Genomic DNA, 26,499 nt, shown 5'->3' with positions numbered 1-26,499 from the left:
TGCTTTTAACCTTATTTTTCTAAAAAAGGCTTTGAGTTCTCTTGTTTGTTGAAACTGGTCGATCCTAGGTGTAGGGACGAAGCCCAAGCCCTTTTGTAGGACTTCTTCCTCTCTTTGGGTAAGGTGGCGATCTGATAGGTTGACTACCAGACTCACTGTTGTCCTGACCGGCTCGTGCTCCTCGTGTCCATCCCTTGGGGGCGTGTGTCCTCCCATTGGACCCTTTTCTCTGCTGTGTTGCCTCTTTTTCGCCCTCGCCCTCTGCCCCAACCTCTGCCTAAAAAAGGAGGTTGTGAGGGATTTTGGGGCGGATAGAATGCAGGGTACTGTGGGCCGAAAGGTGGTTGAAATTGGGGGAATTGTGGGTACTGCCAAAGTGGGGGGCATATAGGTTGCCCCTGGTTGTGGTAATTGGGGAAGTTGTGCGTGGTAATGACCATGTTTGTAAAGGATGTTTCCCTCCATGTCGTCCCACTGGAAAAAAGCGTTATCTTTTTTTAACTCAGGATGCACATTATCAATAAAAATAATAAAAAAGGCAAAATTATGCAATTAGCTGCATTATCGTGGCCTTGTTTTTAAATTTTTTACTTAGGCTGCGTGGACTTGGTTAAAAAAAAATGCTTTTTAACCTCGGCGCTGTACAGCATCACGAAAGGCATTGGCGAAGTCAGGAGATCCCAGAGGGTGACCTACTGCCTTAGACAATACTTTGAGTCTCTTGCCTAAGCTGTCGATATCTGAGCTTAGCCACCTTCAATAAACTTTTCAGTGGTATATAAATACATTACAGTGTCAACATCTATAAAATAACTTATTTTTTTTTTTTATTTAAAATTTGCTGAGTAGCAGGTATTTACAGTACGAACATGACCAAAATTCCTTCATGTAAAACAAATATATATCTAAATTCAGCTAGGCTGAAGTGCAGTAGCTCTGTTATTAAAGGGCTGTTAATCACAAAACATACAATACATGCGTAGCCCATGCAAGACCCATCTGCAAAAGTATTCAACAATATAGGTAAGCAACTTAAGAATTGGATGTCATCTCTCCACACACACCAAATGGATTTCCATTTAGGTTGAAAATTGTGGCATTCATAGAACTCTTTAGAGAAAATTATAATACTTATTAATACTCAGATTGAGAGGGCATGATTAGCTATGTCATTGCTGTGCTATTAAGGTTTTAGCAACAAGAGCCCCAGGAAACTTTACATTCATCCTGGCATTGTGTGCCAGTCTCTTCACAGGATTAAGTTAACTCTTCATTTTAATGTTCTCCCATTTCAAAGTGTCACATTTACAAACAGCAGGCCTCGCGCTCCCAGTTGCTAGTAGGCGCTGTGCCATATTTATTACTGAAAAAGTATTTATTTTTTTATGGAGAAATTTAAAGTGAAGAAAAATATTTCTATGAAACATTGTCTTAATGTTTTTCTCCACTTTCAATTAAGCCAATGATGTCCTAATGGTTTATGGAGCAGGTTTCCTTACTTTAAATTCCTCCCATTTGAACAAATGGCTGTATTATTCTGCTATAAATATGGCGCCTTTTCGACAGGTCAGTGGGAGAAAAATGCCTTCTGGTGGTAAATGTGACAATTGGACAAAATTTAAATGAATTTTAAGGAACATAAAGAGAATTCTTCAGTTTGATTTTCTCCCATTTCAAAGTGTCACCTTTACACACAGCAACAATCTTGCTATCAGTGATTGGTAGACATGGTGCCATATGTATAACAGAAAAATAGAGCCATTATTTTGAGTGGGAGAAATTTAAAATGCATAAAAATGTTCCATATTATGAACATTTTTGTGGAATATTTTTCTGCTCTTTAGATTTCTCCCATTTAAAACCAATAGTTTGTGTTATACATATAATGTTGCCACATTTGGCGAAAGGTATGTCCCGTCCCACGAATACATACGTCATAGGCTCTCAGTCACCTAAACACATACATCCCATTCATACACACACACACATGTTCACACATCCCCAAAGAACATGCTCTCACTGACCGACTTTGCAGCTCTGGCATAGTGCTCCTAGTTAAAGAATTTTGTTCAAACCAGTATCTGGTTCTATGCACATTAGGCTTAGTCATAGAAGCTGGGTGTGGGGGTGTCTGGTATCCTTGCACGAGTTGCTTAACCTTGAAAAGCTCAGTTTTCACTGATCAGAAGTAGCTCACAATACTGAAAACGTTGGAGACCACTGGTCTAGAGCAAATAGTCAGTGATTGGAGAGGTAACTACGTTCTGGGTGTAGGAGCATATGGTTACTGTGTCATGATGGTTTGTACTTTAAAGAGTTGTTTCTTCTATTCTTCTCATATTTGGAGCAGGGTTGGTCCCAATGGATAAGGGGGTGTTGTTCCAGAGGATCTTTTGCCTTGTTTTTCTTCTTTCCCCTCTTCATACGTAAATATATAGTGGCTTCAAGTGGCAGAACTATTTTTAGATGTAAGGAAATGGTTTCTTTGGTGATAGTGTAGTGGATTACTACAAAGTATGCTTTTGCTGGAAATTGCAGTAGCTGACCACATAAACATGTTACATTGACTGTGAATGTTGTTTTTTAGACCCATCTTCTCTTCAAGCCGTTGTACCTGTATCGACTGCAGAATGGTCAACATGTCCGGACCTGTGTACTCAAGACCATTTGCAATCAAAAGTAAGTATAAGTAACTGGATCTCAATCCAGCAAAGTCACATGTATATCGAAATAATCCCCCAGCTTTGGTTGGTAAATTTGAGTCGTCAGGCAATCATTGTTCCATGTTGCTCTATTTTAAACTCTCTGCCCAGAGAAGAGTACATTTAGCTGCTATATTTCTTTTGTACAGGTTACTTGTGTTATAACAGAATATATTTCTTGTATTGTGTGTTGGACAATCCTTTCATCTGTGCGAATGTTATACAATACTCACATGCTGTTCTTGAAAATCACCTAATGTAATCTGTTTCACATTTTTACATGTGTGAACGTCAAGTGCTGGATTTGACAGATGCTTTTTAGAGATTTATATGCAAAGAAGTTTGAAAAGTCTTTTTCATGGCAACCATTTCCAGTAGGATCTCTAAAATGGTTGCCTTTGCATATTCATTTGAATCTCACAGTTCCATTATCTCCTGTACCTCAAATGTTATGTTGAATCTGCACAATACTGCTAAATAAAAATACATTGAATGCGCGCTGTATTTTATTTGTGGCATACAGATCCTCATGGCTAGGGCAGTTGTCCATAGTGTGAAATAGGTCTATTTTTCAACTAATGAACATCCATACTCCTGTACCTTTTTTGGATCTATTTGTGCATGTACCTACCCTTATATGACTGCTAGGTGGCTCTTCTTTTAAGAGAGTGATTTGGGGTATGGATTGGCCTACACCAGATCTCAACCTTAACGGAGCATAGCTAGCCAAACCCAAAGGAGGGCTACATTTCCAGAGGGTCCACCTAGATAACAATTATGGTAGCTAAGTTAGCTTAAGATTTCCTTACAAAATACAAGAGTAAATCATGGTTCAGGATACTAGCATGAAACTCAGTCCAGTGTACTTGGAGGACCCATCACTTGGAAAATCCCAAGTCCAATGAGGCACCAGGAGTTATTGAGCTTGAACTGCTCAAGGCCAGGCTGTATAATAAGCCTTAAGATGTATGTCACAGCAGTTAAGCCATATCACTTCAGTAAGCCTTTGAAAGCACACAGTCTGTATATATTTCTATTGAGATTATACATCTTCATCAGAAAATGCTGCTGTTAATGCAACACATTTGTTTTGCAGAACTTGAAAACTACAGCAAATGAAAAACATGGTAAGTAGAACTTTTTCATTAAAGAACTGTCTAATCACATTACAAGCTGTAGATGTCACTAATAAAAACATCTTTTCTCCATGAGCCATAGAATTTCTTTTTTTATTACATTTTGTTTTTCTTGTGTACTTGCATTGTCCAACTATGGCCTCAGAATGGCAGAGAGACATCATTAAAAGCTTGAGGAAATAATCATATCATATAATCTCTGGTAAATGGACAAAAAAACTTGGATTGGGGATGCAGATATCAGATCAAGAAACAATGCTGGCTACAGAGAAGTGTCTTTCACTAGGAATAGCAATTATGACCCAGCTGTGCACTACTTAAAAATAATTCATGGAACTCTATAACTATTTATTTACAGATCACGCCATCCTGCATAATGGTCCAAACCTGTGAAACATCAATGGCTCAAAAAACTTTTATTAGAATTGTTCGGAAAATGACTAGGCTTATTCCTCTAACTTTTGACAAGCACCCAGTTTTTTTACTAACAACACCCAGAAGCTCACACAGACTACTCTTTTTAGGTCTCATCTACACACCACTTTTAGAGCATTGAATTATAAAAAGTGCTTTTTTTCATTGGAAGGAGTGACATGGCAGGTTTGGCTGCCGTGGGGATGATTTGATTAAGCAATTGCTGATGAGCAACTGAGGCAAGGGGTGAGCAATAGAGTTGCTGGGAGGAAAAAAAACTTTTTTCTGGAGAGTGAGGGGTGGGACAAGCAAAGCACGAGCTGTGTGGGTGAACATTACAGAGCGCTGGGGTGCGAATATCACTCTGGAAGCAGCACACGAGAGAGAAAGAAAAGACATTCACATGTGTGAAGTGCTGTTAGAAAACTAACAAAACAAGTTCCCTGAATGTAAATTGTGTAAAGCCACAAATCATCCATTCAATAGGATGGCAAAGAAGCTATACTTAACTGGAAGGACAGACCACAAGAGAAAGGAAAGTCACTGAATAAGAAGCGAGCGGATGAGATTGACAACCAATGAGTTGACCCACAGCCCACTCTAAATATTGGTACTGTCTCCAATATATCTTTGCCAAATGACAGCTAAAAAGTGTCTGTAGGCGACACCTAAAATCAGGGGAGGGATTAGGAGCGGTCTACACGCTGTGCCCACATTTAGCTGCCACTATTATATATATTTTCTTTAACTTTTTTAAAATTTCATTTTCAAGACAATGCAGCAAGAGCAAATAAAAGGACCACCCAGCATGTCTGGAGTCCTACCCCATTCACCACTTAGTATTAACCAAAAACATCCAAAGTCTCCTCTTCCCCAGACAACTGTCAGCTAGTATAGATTCAATAGCAGAAGTAAGCACCCAGTTGTAAACATTAATACATCCGGCAATAGCACACCCACACATCATAGCACTACCTGACGTTGTCTCCACTCCAATATCTCCAAAGAGTAATATTGCATCCAATTACCCATACCTTACAACATTTTCGGGGTCAGCCCCTGCGGGCATATGTAGCTTTTTTAGCCACCATTTAAATGTCCATGCCCAGTCTCCATTCCTGTAGAGTTGGGCACTCCTGTATCCCCAATGATCTATGTCTCTCTTTTCCACAACTAGGCCGAGACCTCAGAGCAGAGGCTGAGGCAGCAGTAAGTCTGTGTCAATAAGGATCTCCAAAATTAGGAATTTAGGGTTCAATGGGATGTGTGCCGAAAACACCCCACTGAGTTCCGTAATTTTTGTAACCCGACATTCCTGGTCCGGGTGCAACTCCAGAATGTATGCAAGTAGCCTTCTTCTCCTTGGCATCTCAGACAATAGGGGGGGGGGTTCTGTGCCCTCCCTCCCTATGGAATGCAATCGATGTCAATCCTAGTACACTCGATGTAGTAGTTTCAATTGGACTAGATGTAGCTGTGATTTGATTGATACCTCCCTCGGGTGCATCAGGGCCGCCTCCCATTCATAATCTTCCATATCCCCACCTACTTTCTCCACAGCTTATGTAGGGTATATGGCTTATGTAGGGTGTCTGGCATAGTATTAAGTGTTTTGTATGTGAGGGAGATTGCATCCTTCCCAAGCTCCTCCGTTAATATCCGTCTCTCTAGCGGGGCATATTCCAGGATACAGTCACCAGGGAGCCCCTCAGCACTTCATGCGTGCCTTATTTGTGCGTATTTTAGGAATTGATTTGTGTTCATCCCAGAAACTAGGACGACAGCATGATATCGCCACTCTCAATCAGGTCCTCCACTTTGGATATACTGACCAGATTCCATGCATCAAATCTTGCAATTTTTGTTAGGTCAAGCCTAACGCAGCGCGCAAGCGCTGCCTAGGAGTGACCTCTTTAAATCACTCAGGACTTTTTGGGAAACTCGTGCATGTACTGCACTATTTCCAGGGAGCACTTGTGCATTTATGGCGTTTACCTTTGGGAGCGAGCACGGGGCGCGCTGTGTGCCATCTGTTTGGTTTCCTATTTCAAAGGCTTTGCTGCGTTCACGTTGTGGCTGCGCATCCAGACACTGTTTTCTGTAACAGATTGAGATCGCGTTCACTTATGGTTGCATTCACTTTTGTTTCCATGTGCCTGCTCGGGTTGCGTTCACATGCGGTCGCGTTCCCTTTTGTTTCCATGTGCCTGCTCGCATTTGCTTGTTTTTTTATTTCTTTGGGCAGCAAAAGCGTGCCATTTGCATTTTTTTGTCTCCGTAAGAATCGCCCCACTACAGCGAAAGGCGCGGCTCGCCAAACTGTTTTTACAATATTTTTTTTTCAAAACCGTGTTTATTTAAGAGTTCAATCAAGATTCAGGACAGCCCTCCACAGTCAGGAGGAGACTGTCAACAGCACAGACAGAGAAAGGCATGGTAGTGAACTCAGAGGTTTATGGAAACAAAAGGGGGCACGCCCCTAAACCCCCCAGCCCACCCATCCCCAACAGTATCCCCCAACACCCCTTCCGACTACCCACCCCTTATCCCACCGCAACATAGTTGGGCCGGCAAACGGAGGCCGATTTCCGCCTGGTCCTAACATGGGGACTTAATCAGCTCAGCTACGATAATAGAGGGGAGACGCATGGGCGCCCGAGAGGAGGCACAGCAGTTGAGTTGTCACCGGTCAGTCTCTTCCTCCCCAGCGTGACTTCACTGTGCGCAGAGTGGTCAGAACGCTGATGGCATAGTCAAAGGGAGACTCACATGGGAATAACACTGAGAAGGAGCAGTTCGAGGACGGACGGGTAAGTCCGAGATATCAACTAGAAATAACATTTACCTCCTGCTGAAAGGACACAGCAAACATCCACTCACTACTGGTCCTCAGCTTCAGAAGTGAATTTAAAGCCCAGAGATTCTATTCTCAGCAGTTGGCGGCCGGTCCACGAAACAACATGTACTCGGCAACCCGTTGATTTAATTTGTGGCATTCGTAGACTTGGAAATCCACAACCCCTTCTCCTCCAGATGGCCTAAGACATTAATAATTATAGCTACCTTCTTCCTTAATGCCACCGCCCCGTAGACTTACTGTCCAGCCAGGCATGCCGTTGATGGCTTTCCCTACTGGACAATCTAAAATGCTCACCGGACTCGAGAATACAGACTCGTTCAAGACCCCACTGTTAAGCCTACACACCCAACACCCATGCGGCAACGAAGCCCATAGAGGTGCAGATCCACTCATATGCGCCTACGCAACCGTGACTTGAAGTCATGTTGGTATGGAGCCTTCCATGAAACTCCAGGCTGTACCCAGGACGCCAGAAGCGCATTAGACCTAAAACAAAAATATAACGAACGGGTGGTTGGAGGCTGAATTTCATAGGTATTGTACAGCGATGTTTCGGGGGTGGAAAGGTCATGGCTTTGTGAATTGATAGACTTTAAAGTCTGGTATTCTTTGTAGTCCTCTAGGGAGCATTCTGTTTAGTCGCTTATAACAAGGATGACCACATTTTAAGGAGAGAAAAAAAACGGGACGGCTGTAGACACAAACGTAGCAGTACATGCTCACACTCCTGTGTAAATATTGACTTCTCTTTTCAAATATATGTTTCTATATATATGTGTGTGTATGTATATATACATATATTATTCCGTTTGTCTCTTTGCAGAGACGTTTTTTCTCGTGCACTCCCGTGTGTTTTGAAATATACCACACCAATATTTGGTCGATTCTCAAGTTTATTTTCTTCAAAAACCAGCAACCAGCAACACCTTACGCGTTTCGGTCTCCACAGAGACCTTGCTCACAGGTTCACACAATCGACATTTTTTTACATTTAAATAACGTGAAAAAAGGGGGTTACTCTTTGAATTGCATCACTTCCTGTTTTACACACAGGATTTCTGGGACATGTAGTTTTTAAAGAACCATTATTGTTGCTGTACTATTTTTCACTCCAAAATATTTTTCAAACTCTTTATCCAATCAATGTGGATATAAGGCAATTGCCATTAAACTAAAATTTAGCCCTCCGGTTGGCTATGTTTGTATTGCTATTCCAACAATCCCCAACACATTTTTTACCATGTACATAGTCTCTCGTGCATTTATATTGCTTCATATCAGTGAAATTTAGAAATATATGAATTTGGTAACCCACATTATATTTCACAGACGGTAATCTCCTTTATAAATTTGACCGTTGCTATTGTTTAGATGGCAATTAAATTAAACAATAAATTTACAGTGAAACTTCATGAATAAATCTACATGTCCTTCATTTTTAAGAAAAAATTATAATAGTGCAGGTTAAAAACGAATTTGACAGGGTGGGCATCATTATTACTAGTTTGTTAGTTCATTTTGAAACAGTTTTAGAGGTGGCAGTGTAGTTCTTCATCCTGATTATGGCCATAAGGGCCCAGAGTTTGAAAATTCATGATATGTTTCGATTCTTTTTGTCGCATCACTTTTTCACGATCACCACCTCTTCGGTTCGGTCCAACACTTTCGATTCCATAGAAAACTAATTCTTTCCAATTTCCTTTGTGTTCCTTTTCCATATGTTTTGCCATTGCGTTGCTACGATCTGAATTAATAGTGGCTCGGACATGCTCCAAAATGCGTAGTTTCAGTTCCTTTTTGGTGCTGCCGATATACTTCAAAGAGCACGGACATTCCAAAGCGTATATGACAAATTAGATTAACAAGAAACCTGACGAGGTTTCAGTGTGACACAACAGAGTCGTCTGAAAAGAAATTACAAGTGAACATTGTTTACACAAATAATTCATTAAGAAGTGTGGAAACAGAGCAAATAAATAACACCAGCACACCATGGATAAAAGGGAGGCATTACGAAACACTTTGATTCAAACTTGCTTTGAAGAGGAAAAAGCTGCCACGAGAGAAGGCGGTGGCGCCCGTAAATCAGATGTTAAAAATAAATTACGCATTTGGGAAAAATTATCAAAAAAAGAAATTAACAAGTGGTGGGAAGTTGCAGCCCTTAAAAAATATTTGGATGTTAAACGTGTACCGCGTGGTTTACGCATTAGTTTAATGCCCAGCCATCAAGACACAAGTAACGAATTATTAACTGAATGGGGAGAATTTATCTTAAAATCATCTTTGGGACTAATGGAGATCCTAGTCAAACATATAGAGATTGCGTTGGATAAAATCACCAAACAACTTAGAGAAATGGAAAAAAAACTGGCCACAATAGACCTAAATCCAGAAATGAAAAAAATCAAGGATGAATTGGAACAATATATTGAGAAACATGAAGAAAATGTACGAATGAGAAAACAAACAAAGTTCCAACGGGATAAAGAAGATTACGAGGACGGTCGTATTTTTACTTATGCCAGAAAGTATGAGAGATTCAGACAAATTGAACCCGGAAATCTAGGCAGTATGTCCTCAGTATCTTCCCTCGCATCAACAGAACCAAGCATCAGTGGAGGGGAAGAGGAACAAAGAGAAGCCAGAGCAAGGAACTCTTTTTTTAGACGAGATGAAATTAGCATTCAACCAAAAGACTTGGGGGGGAAAAACAATGGGCCCTCCAAGAAGTCAAAATCAAAGAGGGAGGGGGAGAGGAAGGGGACGAGGAAACACACCTCAAAACAAACCAGAAGAGGCAAACGAAAATACGGCACAAACTTCTGGCGCAGACCGCGTAGGAACAATGACACGCAATATGAGAAAGAAGTGGAATTGTTAAACAAATATCAAGACACTACACTGATGGATCAAGAATTAGAAGAAATGGCACTATTACAGGAAGACCAAAATATCATACATGACGACCAAGAATTACAAGTGATCAATTTATCATCGAAACATTTGAGTGAACTGGAACTGAACGTTCTTAAACGAGGTATGAACTTCTGCCCAATGAGTGGAATGAACCTGGCTGAGACACGGATAGATCTCTACAAATTCGTAAGAAAGATAAAATTAGCTAAACTATTTATCGACAAACATGACATGGCCAATTACAGAAGGACTATTTCTCAACCGACAATTCAAATACCAATACAAGATGCTGAACATTTTGTAAATCTTATGGAACTAAGCCAGACCCCACAACAGGGGGGTGGAGAAGTACAAGCATATTGTGTACAATTGGGAGCAGGAATATCCAAAATGAAACCTCAATCTAAATTCTACCCACAACTCCCACCTGGAAATAAAATAGACTTTTTCCAAGAATGCGTTGTAAAGGATCTTTACCAATTGAAAGCTCCACACAACAAAGATAACTTAACAAAACAAGAACGCCAAGCACTAAATCTGCTTCAGAAAGATGACACCATCGAAATCAAAATGGCAGATAAAGGTGGCAACGTGATTGTTCTTGATAAGGAGGCATACATGCGTGAAGCTTATTCTCAATTACAGAACAAGGAATACTATGAAAAATTGAAAACTAACCCTTTGCCAAAAATGAAAGAAGATTTAGATAAAAAGCTTGAGAAGGGGTTCAAACAAAATCTAATTGACAGTGACGAATATAAGTATCTTCAAACCACACATCCAAAAATGGCCACAATATATTTTCTCCCCAAAATCCACAAACATCCCACTAGACCACCAGGGAGACCAATAATTTCTGCAAAAGGAGCCCTGTTGGAACCCATTGCAAACTATATAGATGTGTTTTTGCTACCGTATGTCAAAGGTTTAACTTCGTACATAAAAGACACTGGGGATATGTTGAGACGATTGCAAGATACTCCTTGGCAATCTTCATATAAGTTGATTACGATGGACGTCGTATCACTATATTCCAACATTCAAAACAAAATCAGCTTAGAGGCATGCAAAACGTTCCTAATGGATAGAAGTATACAACTGACAGACCATACCAACATGCTCATGGACATGATTTCAATGTGTCTGGAACAAAACATATTTTTATTTGGACAAGAGTTGTACCGTCAATCCAAAGGCACAGCGATGGGCTTTTCTTTTAGTCCATCATATGCTTGCCTTACAATGGGACAATGGGAAAAATCATGGGCATGGAGATCTGAAAATGATGGAGCGGTATCAAAAACCGTGGCATGGCTGAGATATATAGATGACTTGCTGTTAATTTGGGACGGAACAAATCAAGAATTTTAAACTTATTTCGAAAGCCTCAACAATTCAGATTAAGGCCTTAAATTCACGTACACAATCAGTGAATCAAGGGTAGTATTTCTGGACACTGAAATCTTTGTGAAAGACAATGTATTGCAAACCACATTACATCGGAAGAGCACAGCAACGAATGTGGTTTTACATGCCCAAAGCTTTCACCAACCGAGTTTAATACATAACATTCCATACGGAGAATTACTTCGAATAAAAGAATCTGTTCTAATGATGAAGACTGGCAGATTCATAAAAATCTTGCAAGTAAAAGATTTGAGAAACGTAAATACAACCCTGCAAGTATTCAAACAGCTTTGAAACGCTCCTCCAGTATCAAAAGAACTGATCTACTCAGAGAATAACAACCATCAAACACAGAGGATCAAAAAATTCGATTCATTACTACCCATTCAACGGCCAACAAAGCAATTACCAAAATCCTTAGGAAAAACTGACACATACTACATATGGATCCTATAGTTGCTGAAATAGTGGGGGATCATCCCAATGTGACATATCGGAGAGCCAAGAACTTGAAAGACAAATTAATCCATAGTCATTTTCAAGAACAAAAGAAGCCTGAAGCATGGCACAAACCCAAAGGATTTTACAAATGCTCCGGATGTAAAGTCTGCTGTATTGCCAAAACAACCAAGGAATTAGAGATGTCAAATAAAAAAATCTGGAAAATTGATCAACTAATCAATTGCAAAACCCAATTTGTCATATACGCTTTGGAATGTCCGTGCTCTTTGAAGTATATCGGCAGCACCAAAAAGGAACTGAAACTACGCATTTTGGAGCATGTCCGAGCCACTATTAATTCAGATCGTAGCAACGCAATGGCAAAACATATGGAAAAGGAACACAAAGGAAATTGGAAAGAATTAGTTTTCTATGGAATCGAAAGTGTTGGACCGAACCGAAGAGGTGGTGATCGTGGAAGTGATGCGACAAAAAGAATCGAAACATATCATGAATTTTCGAACTCTGAGCCCTTATGGCCATAATCAGGATGAAGAACTACACTGCCACCTCTAAAACTGTTTCAAAATGAACTAACGAACTAGTAATAATGATGCCCACCCTGTCAAATTCGTTTTTAACCTGCACTATTATAATTTTTTCTTAAAAATGAAGGACATGTAGATTTATTCATGAAGTTTCACTGTAAATGTATTGTTTAATTTAATTGCTATCTAAACAATAGCAACGGTCAAATTTATAAAGGAGATTACCGTCTGTGAAATATAATGTGGGTTACCAAATTCATATATTTCTAAAATTCACTGATATGAAGCAATATAAATGCACGAGAGACTATGTACATGGTAAAAAATGTGTTGGGGATTGTTGGAATAGCAATACAAACATAGCCAACCGGAGGGCTAAATTTTAGTTTAATGGCAATTGCCTTATATCCACATTGATTGGATAAAGAGTTTGAAAAATATTTTGGAGTGAAAAATAGTACAGCAACAATAATGGTTCTTTAAAAACTACATGTCCTAGAAATCCTGTGTGTAAAACATGAAGTGATGCAATTCAAAGAGTAACCCCCTTTTTTTCACGTTATTTAAATGTAAAAAAATGTCGATTGTGTGAACCTGTGAGCAAGGTCTCTGTGGAGACCGAAACGCGTAAGGTGTTGCTGGTTTTTGAAGAAAATAAACTTGAGAATCGACCAAATATTGGTGAGGTATATTTCAAAACACACGGGAGTGCACGAGGAAAAACGTCTCTGCAAAGAGACAAACGGAATAATTTACACGCGGCGGGTCCTGCCGCACCTCGCGTGCACCGCCTCAGAGCACCCGGAAGCCCTGACCTTGGACCAGACTGAATGAATATATATATATATATATATATATACACACATATATATATATATATATATATATATATATATATATATATATATATATATATATATATATATATATATTTCCAAATGACTTTTGATGACAGACACCCAGCACAACGGGTCGGGGCTTGATAGCGACATCACCGCCCAATAAATGCCAACGAAAGCTAACTAATAGCAGTACCTCTATTATTCCTTTGGTAAGACTGATGTTTTCTGCCAATTAACTCGACGTTGAAAATCTTTTTTTCAGAGTGTTCAGACAATAAGATCCTGTATGAGAAAATATGATAGGCAACTTGTAGGTGGGAATGCTTAGCTAGTATGCGACATATAATACAAATTGATAGTAGATTAAGTGGGTTAAGTCAAACATTGTTTGCACCTTCAAACGATTTAAATCTTTAATGCAGGGATGCTGTGGAATGACTGATGTTTTTTAACCACACTCTGAAAAAATCATTTTCAACATCGCAATAGTCATAATAGAGGTAAGACATTACAATATCTGTTATTTTCAACCTGCATATCAATACCGTTATCATAATGCTATTAATTAGCTTTAAAGTATACTGACTATTATTATAACAAACATTCCTTTTTATCATTCTTACTAAAAGAATGTACCACATCATTTTACCACGTTTTTTGGCATACCCATGGAGTTACAACCATTCCTTACAAGCCATCATATTCACACAAGTTTTGTGCTGTGACTAATTAGGGATTAATGGGTAAATTACGCCTCTCCCCATTGAAAAAACTACTTCACTAGGACCTCCTCTAAATAGATGGCCTGTATACATATATCTTGGGTTTTTTTCATTGCCCCTATAGGTATTCCCTCTATAACTAGCGCTACTATCAGTTTCAACCGAAGCTCCACGGCTAGATGATTTATTATATCTATTAAGGTAATTGATTAGATCATCAAGAACCTTCTTGAATTTACTTGATTCTCTGTCATTCTCTAATTGCTGACTCTCCTAGCTCCACCTTACGATGAAGGTATTATCTTGTATATACACGGTCTTTCTGTTCTAATGGTTTGTTTTGGTTTTCTTGTCTTTTCACAATTTCACCATGATTGGTTTTCTAACGAATCTTTATTAGTTAAAAAATGGGAACTGGTTCCAATCTCTCCTGTCATTTTTTGTATTAAACTTTTTCAAAAAACCTTACTATAATGCATAATCTTTATTTCCTGTGACTTTTTAAAGACCCCCTCCCCTCATTTTAAACAAATGTTTGTGACTTATTGCAGAAAACTTTAGTAGGACTCTCAATATATGATCAGAACTATTTCTTATATTCATGTTTTTCTTTTAGATCTTATTAGACCACCATGGCTACCTGATGCAGGCGTACCACCGAAACGCGCGTAGACACACAAATTACGTTAGCCATGACCACATTGTTTGGTTGTCTAAAATAATAATTGCATTGAATTCTTTGCCCTACTTTGACTTTACTATGCAAATCCATGTCTATAATCACAACACCATGTTTGACATGCATCAATATGCTGTAGCATTAGGCCATGTATGAATGTATAAGTATGGGTGAATAGTATTAGCAACAATTATATATTAATTTTGCACTTCATACATAAGCCATTACCAAAATTGCATATTCATCAAAATTGTCATTATTATATTTGTTGTCTCCTTATTACTTAAAAAGATAAAATATTACTTACCAATACCTGGTTTACAAAAATAATAAAAATTTGATTTTTGATAGCTTCTCTTTTCTGGTCACATATTGTCTTTGGTTATCATAGGTCCGCCTTTTACTCATTTCCTAAATGGTTTTTCACACATAGTATCTCGACTCTTAGTTAGGAAATTTGTTCAGGGGTACCCCTATTTTCACACACAATTCTGTGGTGTATACCATCCAACAACAGAGTCCTCATGTCACCCCTCAGGAGCGATCCGATAATGTGTTCTGCAGTGCTTAGAGCAGTTTTGGTAAAGAAATCATCTTAAACGTGGCTGCTCTCCCCATCATGACAAGGGCCAGTCCACGCCACCGCTACATTTCTTCTTGGCAGGCTCGCATCACCGTCCTGAGGTTTTGCTCAAAACCAATCTCCCTCTCCTTTGTCATGAATATACCAAAGTATTTAAATTCAAGGGTTGTATGCACCAGGCAACGGGGGAGTGAGGACACCTATATCCTGTTTTGCTGAATATAAAGTGTCAGAAAAGTTTCCCCTTTGGGTGAACTTGCAGACTAGCCAGAGCTTAAACCCACATCATTCCATACACAATTAACTCTACACAACATATAAGGAGCAAAGATGATAGAAATGATAAAGTCATACAAAAATGTACGTTTTATTATTGATATATATTAAAAAGACACAATATAAAATATAACACCAATAAAAATTATTACACTAATACAAAATAATTACAGACAGTGGGAAAATACAAGGAAAATAGTTCCAATTAAAATGAGATGAACACACTAGTCAAAAGGGATTTAACCACACTCCAATTTGTAAATCTATCCTGATTGGAGGAGTTTTTGTCCAGCGACTTAACGTATCTCAACTCAACATTGCATCGACGCGTTTCGGTTTGGCAATTGTTACTTAAAGCCAACGCCTTCAGGATTAAAAATGAATTCCCACTTTATACAATGTATCTGAAATAAAAAATATATACAACATAAGAGGTACAATATGTGACTGATCAGAATTCTCATATCATTATGAACAAAAAAGCTCCTATATACATTACAAAAAGCTACAACATTGTCATCATCAACTTCCTTACATACTACATCAGTTTGCATTGTTTGAAAGTTACAAATCAGTATTGGAATGGCAACACGAAAATGTCTACCACCATCATTGCGTGACTTGTCATTTCCCTTAATTAAAGCCTAAAACAAAGGGATAATATCTGCTCTCTAAGGGTTTATCTTTGATATCCTATATTATCTCAAGAATAAATTTCCTGTTTGACACAATTTACCACAAGGTTGCCCATCTATGTGTTGTGTAGAGTTAATTGTGTATGGAATGATGTGGGTTTAAGCTCTGGCTAGTCTGCAAGTTCACCCAAAGGGGAAACTTTTCTGACAATTTGTCTTTTGGAACCCTACCCCTTTGGATTTTGGGTCCCTCTCTTTTGTTAGAGAGTTGCTGAATATAAAGCACAGATTTGTCCCAGTTGATGTGGTAACTGGAGTATTTGCCATAGTCCTCAAATAGTTGGACAGTCAAAGGGAGGCACAAGGATGGTTCTGTAATGTAAAGAAATTCATCGCCCGTGTAAAGTGCGATCTTCTTTTCCACTGCAGTCTCTCCAGTGATCCTGAAGCCATGGATCCCAGGAAGGTCGCAGACTGCACAGGCTAGTGATTCTATGGTGAGGGCGAACAGGAGAGGGGACTAGGTGCAACCCTGTCTCATGCTTCTACCGATTGAGAATTTGGAGGGCAACACTCCATTTACCCTGAGTGTGGGCCTGATAAAATAATTGGACTCATTTCCTATAGTGGGAACAAACCCAAACTTAACCAGTGTGTGTTCAAAAAAGTGCCAGTGCACTGCATCAAATGTCTTTCCTGCGTCGAGTGCTAGAAAGATGTGGAGTTCTGGACGATCTCTTAAATCGTTCAGCCAATTATGTGTGTGTCTTAGATTGTATCATGTTGCCCTACCAGGCATGAAGCTTGACAGTTCCCTACGGATCAGGGGCTTGAGTCTGGTGACCAATATAGTGGGCTAGATTTTCACCTCCGTGTTGAGCAATGAAATCGGGAAGTATTAATCTCAACGCTCTTTTGGCTTGCCGTCCTTCTTGTTGAACACTATGACTGCCTGTCTAAGGTCTTGTTGGAGAAGGAGGCCCTGTTTGTCGGCTTCCAAGTACATGCTTGAGATGGGGTCCTAACAGCCCTATGTAGCATTTTTAGAATTCTGCGGAATCCCGTTGGGTCCCAGGGTTTTGTTAGACTTTAGCTTTGCTGTTGCAGCTTGAACTTCTACCAATGTGATTTTGGCATCAAGCGCTGCGCAAGCCTTTGCATCTAGAACGGGAGTGGTTCCAGACAGCTGCCACTATAATTGCACTTGTTTATGTAATGAATATTAAGCAGTGCATACAATTTCAACTTACATAATACTTGTGATTTCTTTTCCCCCGCTCTTTAAGTTTATTAAAACATAGAAAACATTCACAAAGTTCAATAAAGCAGTAGTATTACCGACACATCGAGTACCTCCATCAAATTGCAGCACATGTATGAGAGTTGCATTGGCTGTCAGAATGTCTTATGTTTTTTGCAGAGTATATTATAGTCACCCCATACTTTTTGATGTTTCGCTGGACAGCCCCTTGATTTATGAAGAAGTTGCTCTTCCTTGGCCCAGTACTCCACCCCATGAGTCCATTATATCACTGAAGGCGCCGACCCTGATCTCCAATAACAGGCAATTTATCATTTTAGGTAGGATAAATCCCAAGCTGCCAACAATCTATCATAATGGATGGACACCCAGTCATTCATTAACCCCACCAGCAACCTTTTGTTCTCTGACACAGCCAGCCGCCCACAAGCAGGGTCAATATTTTGCATCTACTGTAGTATTGTACATTCCCATATCATGTGGAAAATTGTTCTCAATTCCCCCTTGCATCTCAAGCAGTGTGGGTTTAGGCCTTTGTTTATTTTACTTAAGCATTTAGAACTGTGTAATATCTCAAGTCCGAAAGCCTTCCAGCTTTGCCATGTGTTGTAGCCAGTTCCCAGCCAATAATGGTGTATCCTGGTTCCGCACGCTATGCCATTGTATCCATCTCTGACCTGATGCCAGCACAACAGTGACCTGCGGGATCGATGTGTTTATGTGAACCATGAATTAACTTAAGTGGGCGGTATTGTTCAAGGGCTTGGAGGTTCATGGCTATTACTGAGTCTTTCCGATCTGCAAAAAAACTTTTGTTGCTCAGTACAATGTAGCTAGCTCGTTAGTAGTACATGATAGCAGCACCTGATTCCTTACTTAACAGGTTTGAGATTGAAAGGATGTTTGCCATGGGCATATGTTTCCAATGTGAAATAAAGTAATGCGCTCCAAGCCCAGTTTTCCCACTTGGCAACATTTTGTGATCATAGGCACACATCATAAATCTCCACGTGCCTCAGTAAATGTTATCTACCAACACTGATGCGATTGCTTATGCAGGGTCTAAATATTCCTGCTATACACTGCATTTAAAAGCGGTTATTGGCATACACCACATGACTCTTGTTATAGGCAGGTACCTTATATGAATGGGTTTTGACTTAGAAAAGCATGATGCATCTGAGGATGAACCTAAATTTTATAAATAAAATATAAAATAGTGATGTGCACTTCGTATAAAAGTAGAAAAAAACTGAGCCTGTTTATTTCACTAAGATTGTCTAGTTTTTACTTTCATATTTAGAAAAGAGATCATCAGACTCTGGTTTCCTTTCTTCTTTCAGAGTATAAAGGATCTGGTGACATGAAACAAAGTAATACAGTACCTCAGCTATCCCAAGCCAGCTCCTTGAACTCAAAGGATCGCCTGTCAAAAACTCAAACGGAAATAGTAGACGCAGGTGATGGTCTCATACCTATACCATAATTTGTTATACTGTTTTTATTTTGATGTATTGCAACAGTGTCCTGTGCAGCATATCTATTCAAATGGTGTCTAATGTAACGCAGTGTTAACTTCGTCTACCAATAATCTAGCAATAAAAATCTAATGGATGCTCTTTCTGTATTTCAGAATCTGCCTTTAGTGGCATGATCTAATCTGCTATTTTAGGACAGATTAGCATACCGTATGCATGTTCTTAAAATTAAAAAAAAGCAACCAGTGTTGACCCGCAAGTGCTAATCTGGCATGTGGGTTATAGACCGGGGGTTAGTGTTTTGGAACACAGTTCTAAGAAAAGTCATATACCATAAAATCTCTAATAAGAAATGCCAAACAGTTGAAAAAAATAGTCCCCCATTTGCAGCATGAGGCCATTTTACTATTCTGGGTATGTTATGATCGATAATGTCTTGCACCTACAGAAGAGGCGTGGGTGCCTTAAAGTGAGAAAAATAGCAAACATCCACTGCAACACTCGATGCGGTAAAAAAAAAATGAACTCTATTTTAGTGAGGATTGCTCAGATGAATAAATGTTTAACTGTAGTGGTACACCATTCATGTAAATGAACACACTCATTAATTAATAATACTTCAAATCAGAATTGAACATCCATGCTGTGCAATACATTTTCCACTGTTTTCATGTTTTCGTTAAGGGTCTCAATTCAGTCTCTTTGGTGCACCAACATTTCCGAGCTCTTACGTTTCCCATATAAAGGCATGAGTATATTTTCTGTTACAGGTTCTTAATGTTACTTTGGTATATGTAGTCTGGTGGACCTGTCCCTTTTTTAGGGTTATCCCCAAACTTTTTGTCTTCCTCCTCCTATTTTTCTGACCCTCTTTTTGTTGGCTTTAGGACTGGGCACTATACCACTTCTAATGAGTACTAAAGTGCATGTGTTCTCCTCCCTAAAGCATGGTATGATTGGTTTACACTGTTTGGCATATTTAATTTACTTTAAAGTTCCTTGTAAAGCGATTTACCATATATACCCAGGACCTATAAATTAAATGCTACTAGTGGGCCTGCAGCGCTGATTGCGCCACCCACAGAAGTAGCCTTTCAAACCTGTCTCGGGCCTGCCACTGCAGGGCCTGCTTGCACAGTCTGCTTGCACAGTTTACTGCCACATTAACTTGGCATTTAAAACTACTAGCCAAGCCTTAAACTCCCCTTTTACTACATATAGGTCACCCCTAAAGTAAGCCCTAGGTAGCCCTATTGGCAGGGAGCTGTGAATGTAAAAGATACGACATGTGCCCTTATTGTGTGGCATGTCCTGGTAGTGACAAACAGCCTACTTGATTTCTCACTACTGTGAGGCCTACTCCTCTCATAGGCTAGCATTGGGAATTCCCTTACATGAGTTTAAGTGGTAATTCCTGATCTGAAAGGGGTAGCATTGTCATGTTTGGCATGTTTCGAATAGTGATGATTTACCCCCTCCTGGAGCCAGGGCTGGGGGTGAAAGGGGGTGTTGTGCACTTCGAACGTTTCTTTTGAAGTAAACCCTAGTTAAGACATTTTTGAGTAGAAGTTCAAGGGCTCTGGTCAAGGCATTTTAGATACTGCGTGGGACTTATAACCAGATTCTCCTGGCTCTACATATTGCACCAGAGAATTGCTGTGCTGCCAGGAGGAGCCGCCATTTGAACTACTTACTGTGCTGTACTAACCTGCTTGGTTGCTCAAGGGACTGCCACTCAGCCAAATGACTCTGTGAGCTGGCATGCCTACTGTCCCCTGAGTGCTCCCCCATGTTCTCCAGGGGCTGGTTGGCTGCTTCCCTCCCACCCCTGTTTGGAAGCATGGGGCTTATGAGGATCCAGAGAGATTCTCTCTATTTGTTTGCATTTAGTTCAAAAATAGCGCGCAGTGAGCACTTCATCTCTTATGTACTACAGGGTGGTGAGTGTTTCATCTCTTATCTTGGTGGCTCCTCTGCTATGGCGGAGGAAAGTCGCCCCACGGCTAACTTTTAGTTATTAACATTTTATGGATTTTTGTGCCGGTGGGCAAGTGGGCGGGGCTGCTCTGCTTACGGAGTAGGAGAGGAGTGGTTTGCCCATTCCGGAGTGCGCAATGACTGTTTGTTTAGCCCTCTCGGGCTGTCCAAACCAGTCATGTGTACTCCCCTGTTCTCCATGCAGGCTGCATTGCAGCCTGAATGGAGAACATGCCCACTCCTCCAGCCACTGGCTGAGCGCCATGTCACAGCGCTCACACCAATCACAACGCTCCATTGGAGTGTTGCGATTGGTTATGGGGTGGGAGTCTGGCTGCCTGCTTCCTGTTCTGACCTGGAGTCGGACACAGGCGAGCAAAAGATGCGGGATCCGGCTGCAGCATGGTAAGTTTTTTTTTTTTTCTCTTTATGCAGCCAGCCACCGAGCCTGACCAGTCGCCAACCCCTCTTCAAGAGAGAGAAATGGACCCGGCGGGTGCGAACACAGGTACCAATCACTCAACAATTTTTGGAACATCTGTTCAGCACCCTACGAAAAGATTTTGCGGGGCTAAGGCAGGACTTGGCCTCCGACATAAAACAAGTTCGAACGGAGAGCCTGGAACTAGGTGACTGCGTGGACTCTGTGGAGAGGTCTGGCGACTGTAGAGAGGAAGAGTTAACCGAGCACACGCAAGAAATACTGGCACTCTGGGAGCGCAATGAAGAACTCTGTCTCCACCTTGACAATAGATCAAGGCAGTCTAACATCCGCATCAAGGGAGTGCCACTTCAAGCAGACTGGGAAATTGGAGATGTGGGTGATTAGTCTCTTCCGCCGTGTTGCGCCGACACTGAGTGACAAAGAACCCTGGATCTCACTCACCGAGCTGAAAGGCCAGCTTGAAGCCTGGGCCAACCACAAGACATTCTTACATACCTCCACTCTTACAGGCAAAAGGAAGCCATTATGAATGCAACCCGAGACAAGTCAACCATATCGTTTGAGGGTCTTCAGGTGGGCATATACCATGATCTCTCACCCCTCACTCTACAGCACCGCAAAGCCTTGAAATCGGCCACTGCCTACCTCAGAGAGAAAAGAGTTTGCTACCGCTGGGAACACCCATTCAGATTGACCTTCGCCTGGAACAAGGAGATGCATGCGGTACGGTCTCTAAAAAAAGCACAGGAGGCACTTGGTGTTAATCTTGAAGAAGGGAAGAATCTGGAGCATCAATCTGGGGAGGCAATGACTGCTGAGACGCCGAAACTGGGAAGAAGGCGTTGAACCGGGAAGGACAAACAGGACCCTTTGTGCTGGAAAGTCCTTCGACACATCTAGACTGCAGCCTTAAACTGCAGAATTCTATCCCTGTCTGGCCGCTGTAGGTCACTGTGGATGAGCCCCGGGACGGAATGTGAAATTGGCCTTCGTGGGCAGAGCTCCCTCTTACCAAGATGCAGACCGGCTGTAGGCCATATGGAACCATACACTACGGTGTCACTGATGCACAAAGACCGTCTTTAACTAACCAGTCTCCTTTCTATAATTTACAGTAAAAAGATGTAAAGCATAAACTAGTATGAAAAATTGATGCTGCAGAAAAAACCAACCATTTTTCTGTAGAATTAATGTTCGAGGCATGTGAGCTTAAGATCGCATGCTCTGCCTACTCCTGCCATCTAGTATTGGGTCTGGATATTTGCAAGTTGTTTTTCTTCGAAGAAGTCTTTCTAGTCATGAGGTAAGGTGACGCCTACTTTCAATGATAGCTCGCATGGGCATCGACTCCATTGTTAGATTGTTTTTTTCCGCCATCGAGTTCGGACGTGTATTGCAGTGCTCCGGTTCTAAACCGTTCTTCAGGTTCCCCTTGGGGCGCAATTCACTACCCACTTCTGTATTGTTTCGTACACGTATTCCACTTCTCCGCCTATAATATCGATTGAAGAAAATTTCTGTTTCGTTTGGAAGACTCATGGAAGGCAGTCGGGCCTAACCACGTCGGTCCACCTCGCAGTAGATGGAACGGACTCCATTAAAATTTTGTCCTTGGTGCCACGCAAAGTATCTGTGCACCAACTCGCACGAAGTGTGGAACTTATGCTTATCTCCGGAGCACAACGAACAGGGCTGCGACGCGTGCAGATTGTTTCAATCAAAGGAAACACTCCACGATCGCCTGGCTCGACGTCATGAAATGCAGAACATCAAATACACGCCGGACATCTTCTGTGAAGGTTCCGAGCAGGAAGAATTAGATGCACAAGGGGGCGAAGAGGAGCAGAAAGAACCTGTATCTATTCCGGAATTGGACTCCGAGATGGAAGACTACATACCTCAAGGTCAACGCCCCTTGCCCCGAAATCCAATTCAGACCAAACAAAAGGTATCTGTTCCACCTCCGCCTTTGGCCACGGTTGGAACCGAGAAGATGTTTCTAACACCCTGTCTCTCCCCGCCCCCACCCCACCACCGAAACACATTGTTGAGCCTTCCGGCTTGGGATCGAGTCGGCCAATGTCTGGCACTGAGCCGAAACCTTCAGGCTCAAAGCCAAAGACTGCTTCGGAGCCAAAACCCTTGATGCTGAAATCAAAAAAACGCTTTGGAACCCAAATCTTCTGTGCCGAAAAGTCATTCCACCGTTGCACCAAAACAGAAAAATACTCCTTTGCAGCTGCAGGATCCTATTTTCGACGTCCCATATCGGACCCAAAACAAAAGGAACTTTACATTAATCCTGATACAGGACAGCATCTTACTAATTCGCCTCAGAAGCATGAACCTGAGTCAGAGGACATACATTATACGATTCCTTTAAAGATGAAGAATGTCTGTACTAACCCCTCTCCTCCACCACCACAACGTTCCCCTACACATTCAACACCTTGTCTGGCATTAGAACATTGACTTATAACACCAGCTAGCTCTCCACCACAACAGCCTGTTGGCGATTATGATGGAGATACTCATTTACCTGTAGATCCCTGGAAAGACTACAATACTGATTCACCTAATGACAATGACCTAGACCTTTACCCTGCAAATCCTTCCCCTCCTGACGACAATATAGGGTATTTAGAATTACTTGCTAGAGCTGCAGAATATCACAGGGTACAGCTACATAAAGAATCCCTAGAAGAGGATTATTTGTTCTAAACTCTCAGCAGTACGCATAGAGCCAGTCAGACTCTCCCTCTGCTCAAAGGCAATTATATATTTAAGGACCCTGTGTGTGCTTGCATTCTCACTCTCCGAATAGACAAAAAATATTAGCCTGCTCTGTCAGATCCAGTCTCTAATGCCCGTAAATGGGCCAATTCACCCCCCCCCCCGACAAAGTCAAAATTATTAGATGCTTCTGGTAAGCGAGTAGCAGCCCAGGTTAAGCTTTATTGGCGTATAGCCAACCCCTAGGCCCTGTTACCCAGTATAATAGAGCGCTCTAGGACAAAATGGAGCAATTGCTCCAATATCTCCCAGATGAGCACAAAGCTAAAGCTCAGGATTGAGTACAAGAGGAAAGCTCATCTCCAATTCCTCTCTATTAGATTTGCTTTAGATAATGCTGACACCGCAGCTAGAGTGATTAACGCTAGTGTGTTACTTAGGAGGCACATCTAGTTAAGGACTTCCGGGTTTAAACCTGAAGTCCAGCAATCCATTTTGAATAGTCCATTTGATGAAAGCATCTCTATAGGCCTGAAGTAGATCAGGCATTGGAGAAAATGAAAAAAAGACACTGAGGTAGTTAAATCGATGGGAGCCCTACAGTCTCCTTCAAATCGTGGCTCCTTTCGTCTTTCCTTCTACCGCGGCGAGGGGTGGGGGGGGGGACACACAATACTGTTGCTTTATACAAAGGCAACAAACAATCTTCATCCTCAAGAGGCTTCTCTAGAGGAGGATACAGAGGAACAATGCAAAGGTAGGTGCAAGGGTTCCACACCACGTATTTCCCCTTCCTCTAACAAGCAGTGACTTGCCTACCCTTGCCCCGATCATTTAACACCTGTCTGGGGACGTCTTCTACAATTCCTCCCCATTTGGCAATCCATAACTACAGACAAATGGGTGTTAGGAATTATCCAACATGGGTACTGCCTGGAGCTTACCACCAATCCTCCAAACATTCCACCTCGTTCTCACAAAATGTCACCAGAACATTTACACCTGCTCAAACAGGAAACCCAGTCTCTTGCTAAAAGGAACCATAGAGCCTGTACCTTTACAATATCAAGGGTCGGGCATGTACTCCCTGTATTATCTGATTACCAAAAAAGGACTGGTCCTTGAGACCTATTCTGTGCCTCAGAGAACTAAACCACTACATACTGTCAGAACATTTCCACATTGTGACACTTCAACAAGTGCTCCCTTTTCTACAGCAGATCAACTTTGTCTACTCTAGACTTAAGGACGCATTTAAATTCATCCCGCTCATCACAAATATCTCAGATTTGTGATAGGTGGTCAACATTACCAATTCAAAGTACTACCGTTAGGAGTCACCACTGCTCCCATTGTGTTTACCAAATGCCTGGCAGTAGTCGCAGCTCATCAGAGAAGACAGCACACCCATATCTTCGCATACCTGGACGACTGGCTCTTCAAAATCAGCACTTACCAGAAGTGTCTCCAACACACTCCAGCCACAATTCACTCACTACACCAACAGGGGTTTACAATGAATGCGTTGAAGTCTCATCTTCAGCCTTTCAACAGACAAACCTATCTGGGAGCTGCAGCATTGAAAGAGTATGCAGTTCCTATAGGCTGGGGAAAGAAGAAGAGGCTAGGTTGGTTAACACCCTTACTCAGTAGGGGAGTGTGGGTGTCTCCCAATTTGGGAAGTGGGGCCCTCACACACCCATTTGGGTGTCATGCTTCATCATAGGGCTTGCTCCTCGTCAGGCCGGCGCTGCAATGCCTGAGGGGCACCCTATGAGGGGCTCTTTGTCGGAGATCTTTTTTCCTAGCCGTATAGGTGAGGTGCGTGTGAGGGGCTTAGTGGTGGAGATGTGATGTGAGGAGAAATAAAATTAGTCGAGGTGGTGCTCCAAAATGAATTTTAATCTGCAAGCCCACTTGTCTCAATTACAACCAAAATAGGGATACCACTGATTATAATGGTTGAAGGTGTCTATATTTATTTAATGATTATTTATTTATTAATACAACTTGTAGAGCGCGTACGTTTGCCCGTAGGCGTCTTGGCGCTGTGTGTAGTCATGGTCAAGATGTTTCTTGCCCTATGTGTGTAAATCACTCTGCAGCTCTTCAGGACCTATCTTGATGCACTATCTAAGCGGTTGGTAGGTTATGGAAAATTAACCAATCACTCTGATTACCTTTCAGTGAGGTACGTTAATAAATCTGGGTGCCACCACAGACACTCAAAGAGCTCTAGCGTATCCCAATACTGCCAGAAATCTCAGTATTCAGTCTCTTCTCACTCAGTTTCGGCCCAACCAACCATCACCAGCAAGAGTCTTCATGCAACTGCCCGGAATAAGGGTGTCTTGCATCGTGATCGTTCCCCATGCAAGACTTCACATGCGTCCCCTTTAAGAATGGTTAGCAAGTCAGTGGAACCAGTCACAGGGTCAATA

General features: G+C 41.3%; 1 protein-coding gene across 3 annotated transcripts in view; it reads left to right on the top strand.

Moving 5' to 3' along the window:
• PTPN12 (protein tyrosine phosphatase non-receptor type 12) overlaps positions 1 to 26,499 on the top strand; it is a 445,738-nt gene that overhangs the window by 407,938 nt on the left and 11,301 nt on the right. For 2 of the 3 annotated variants that reach the window (XM_078679268.1, XM_078679259.1), the window contains 3 exons: positions 2,588 to 2,679; positions 3,799 to 3,829; positions 18,769 to 18,885. In XM_078679268.1, the coding sequence (XP_078535394.1) occupies positions 2,588 to 2,679; positions 3,799 to 3,829; positions 18,769 to 18,885 (240 nt within the window). The remainder of the gene's footprint in view (positions 1 to 2,587; positions 2,680 to 3,798; positions 3,830 to 18,768; positions 18,886 to 26,499) is intronic. The other variant, XM_078679277.1, reaches the window with a different exon arrangement.

The sequence above is a fragment of the Lissotriton helveticus genome, chromosome 1_1 (assembly GCF_964261635.1).
Source record: "Lissotriton helveticus chromosome 1_1, aLisHel1.1, whole genome shotgun sequence".
Lineage (NCBI taxonomy): Eukaryota > Metazoa > Chordata > Amphibia > Caudata > Salamandridae > Lissotriton > Lissotriton helveticus.
The sequence above is the reverse complement of the archived record's forward strand: the minus strand, read 5'-3'. Positions and strand labels throughout refer to the sequence as shown.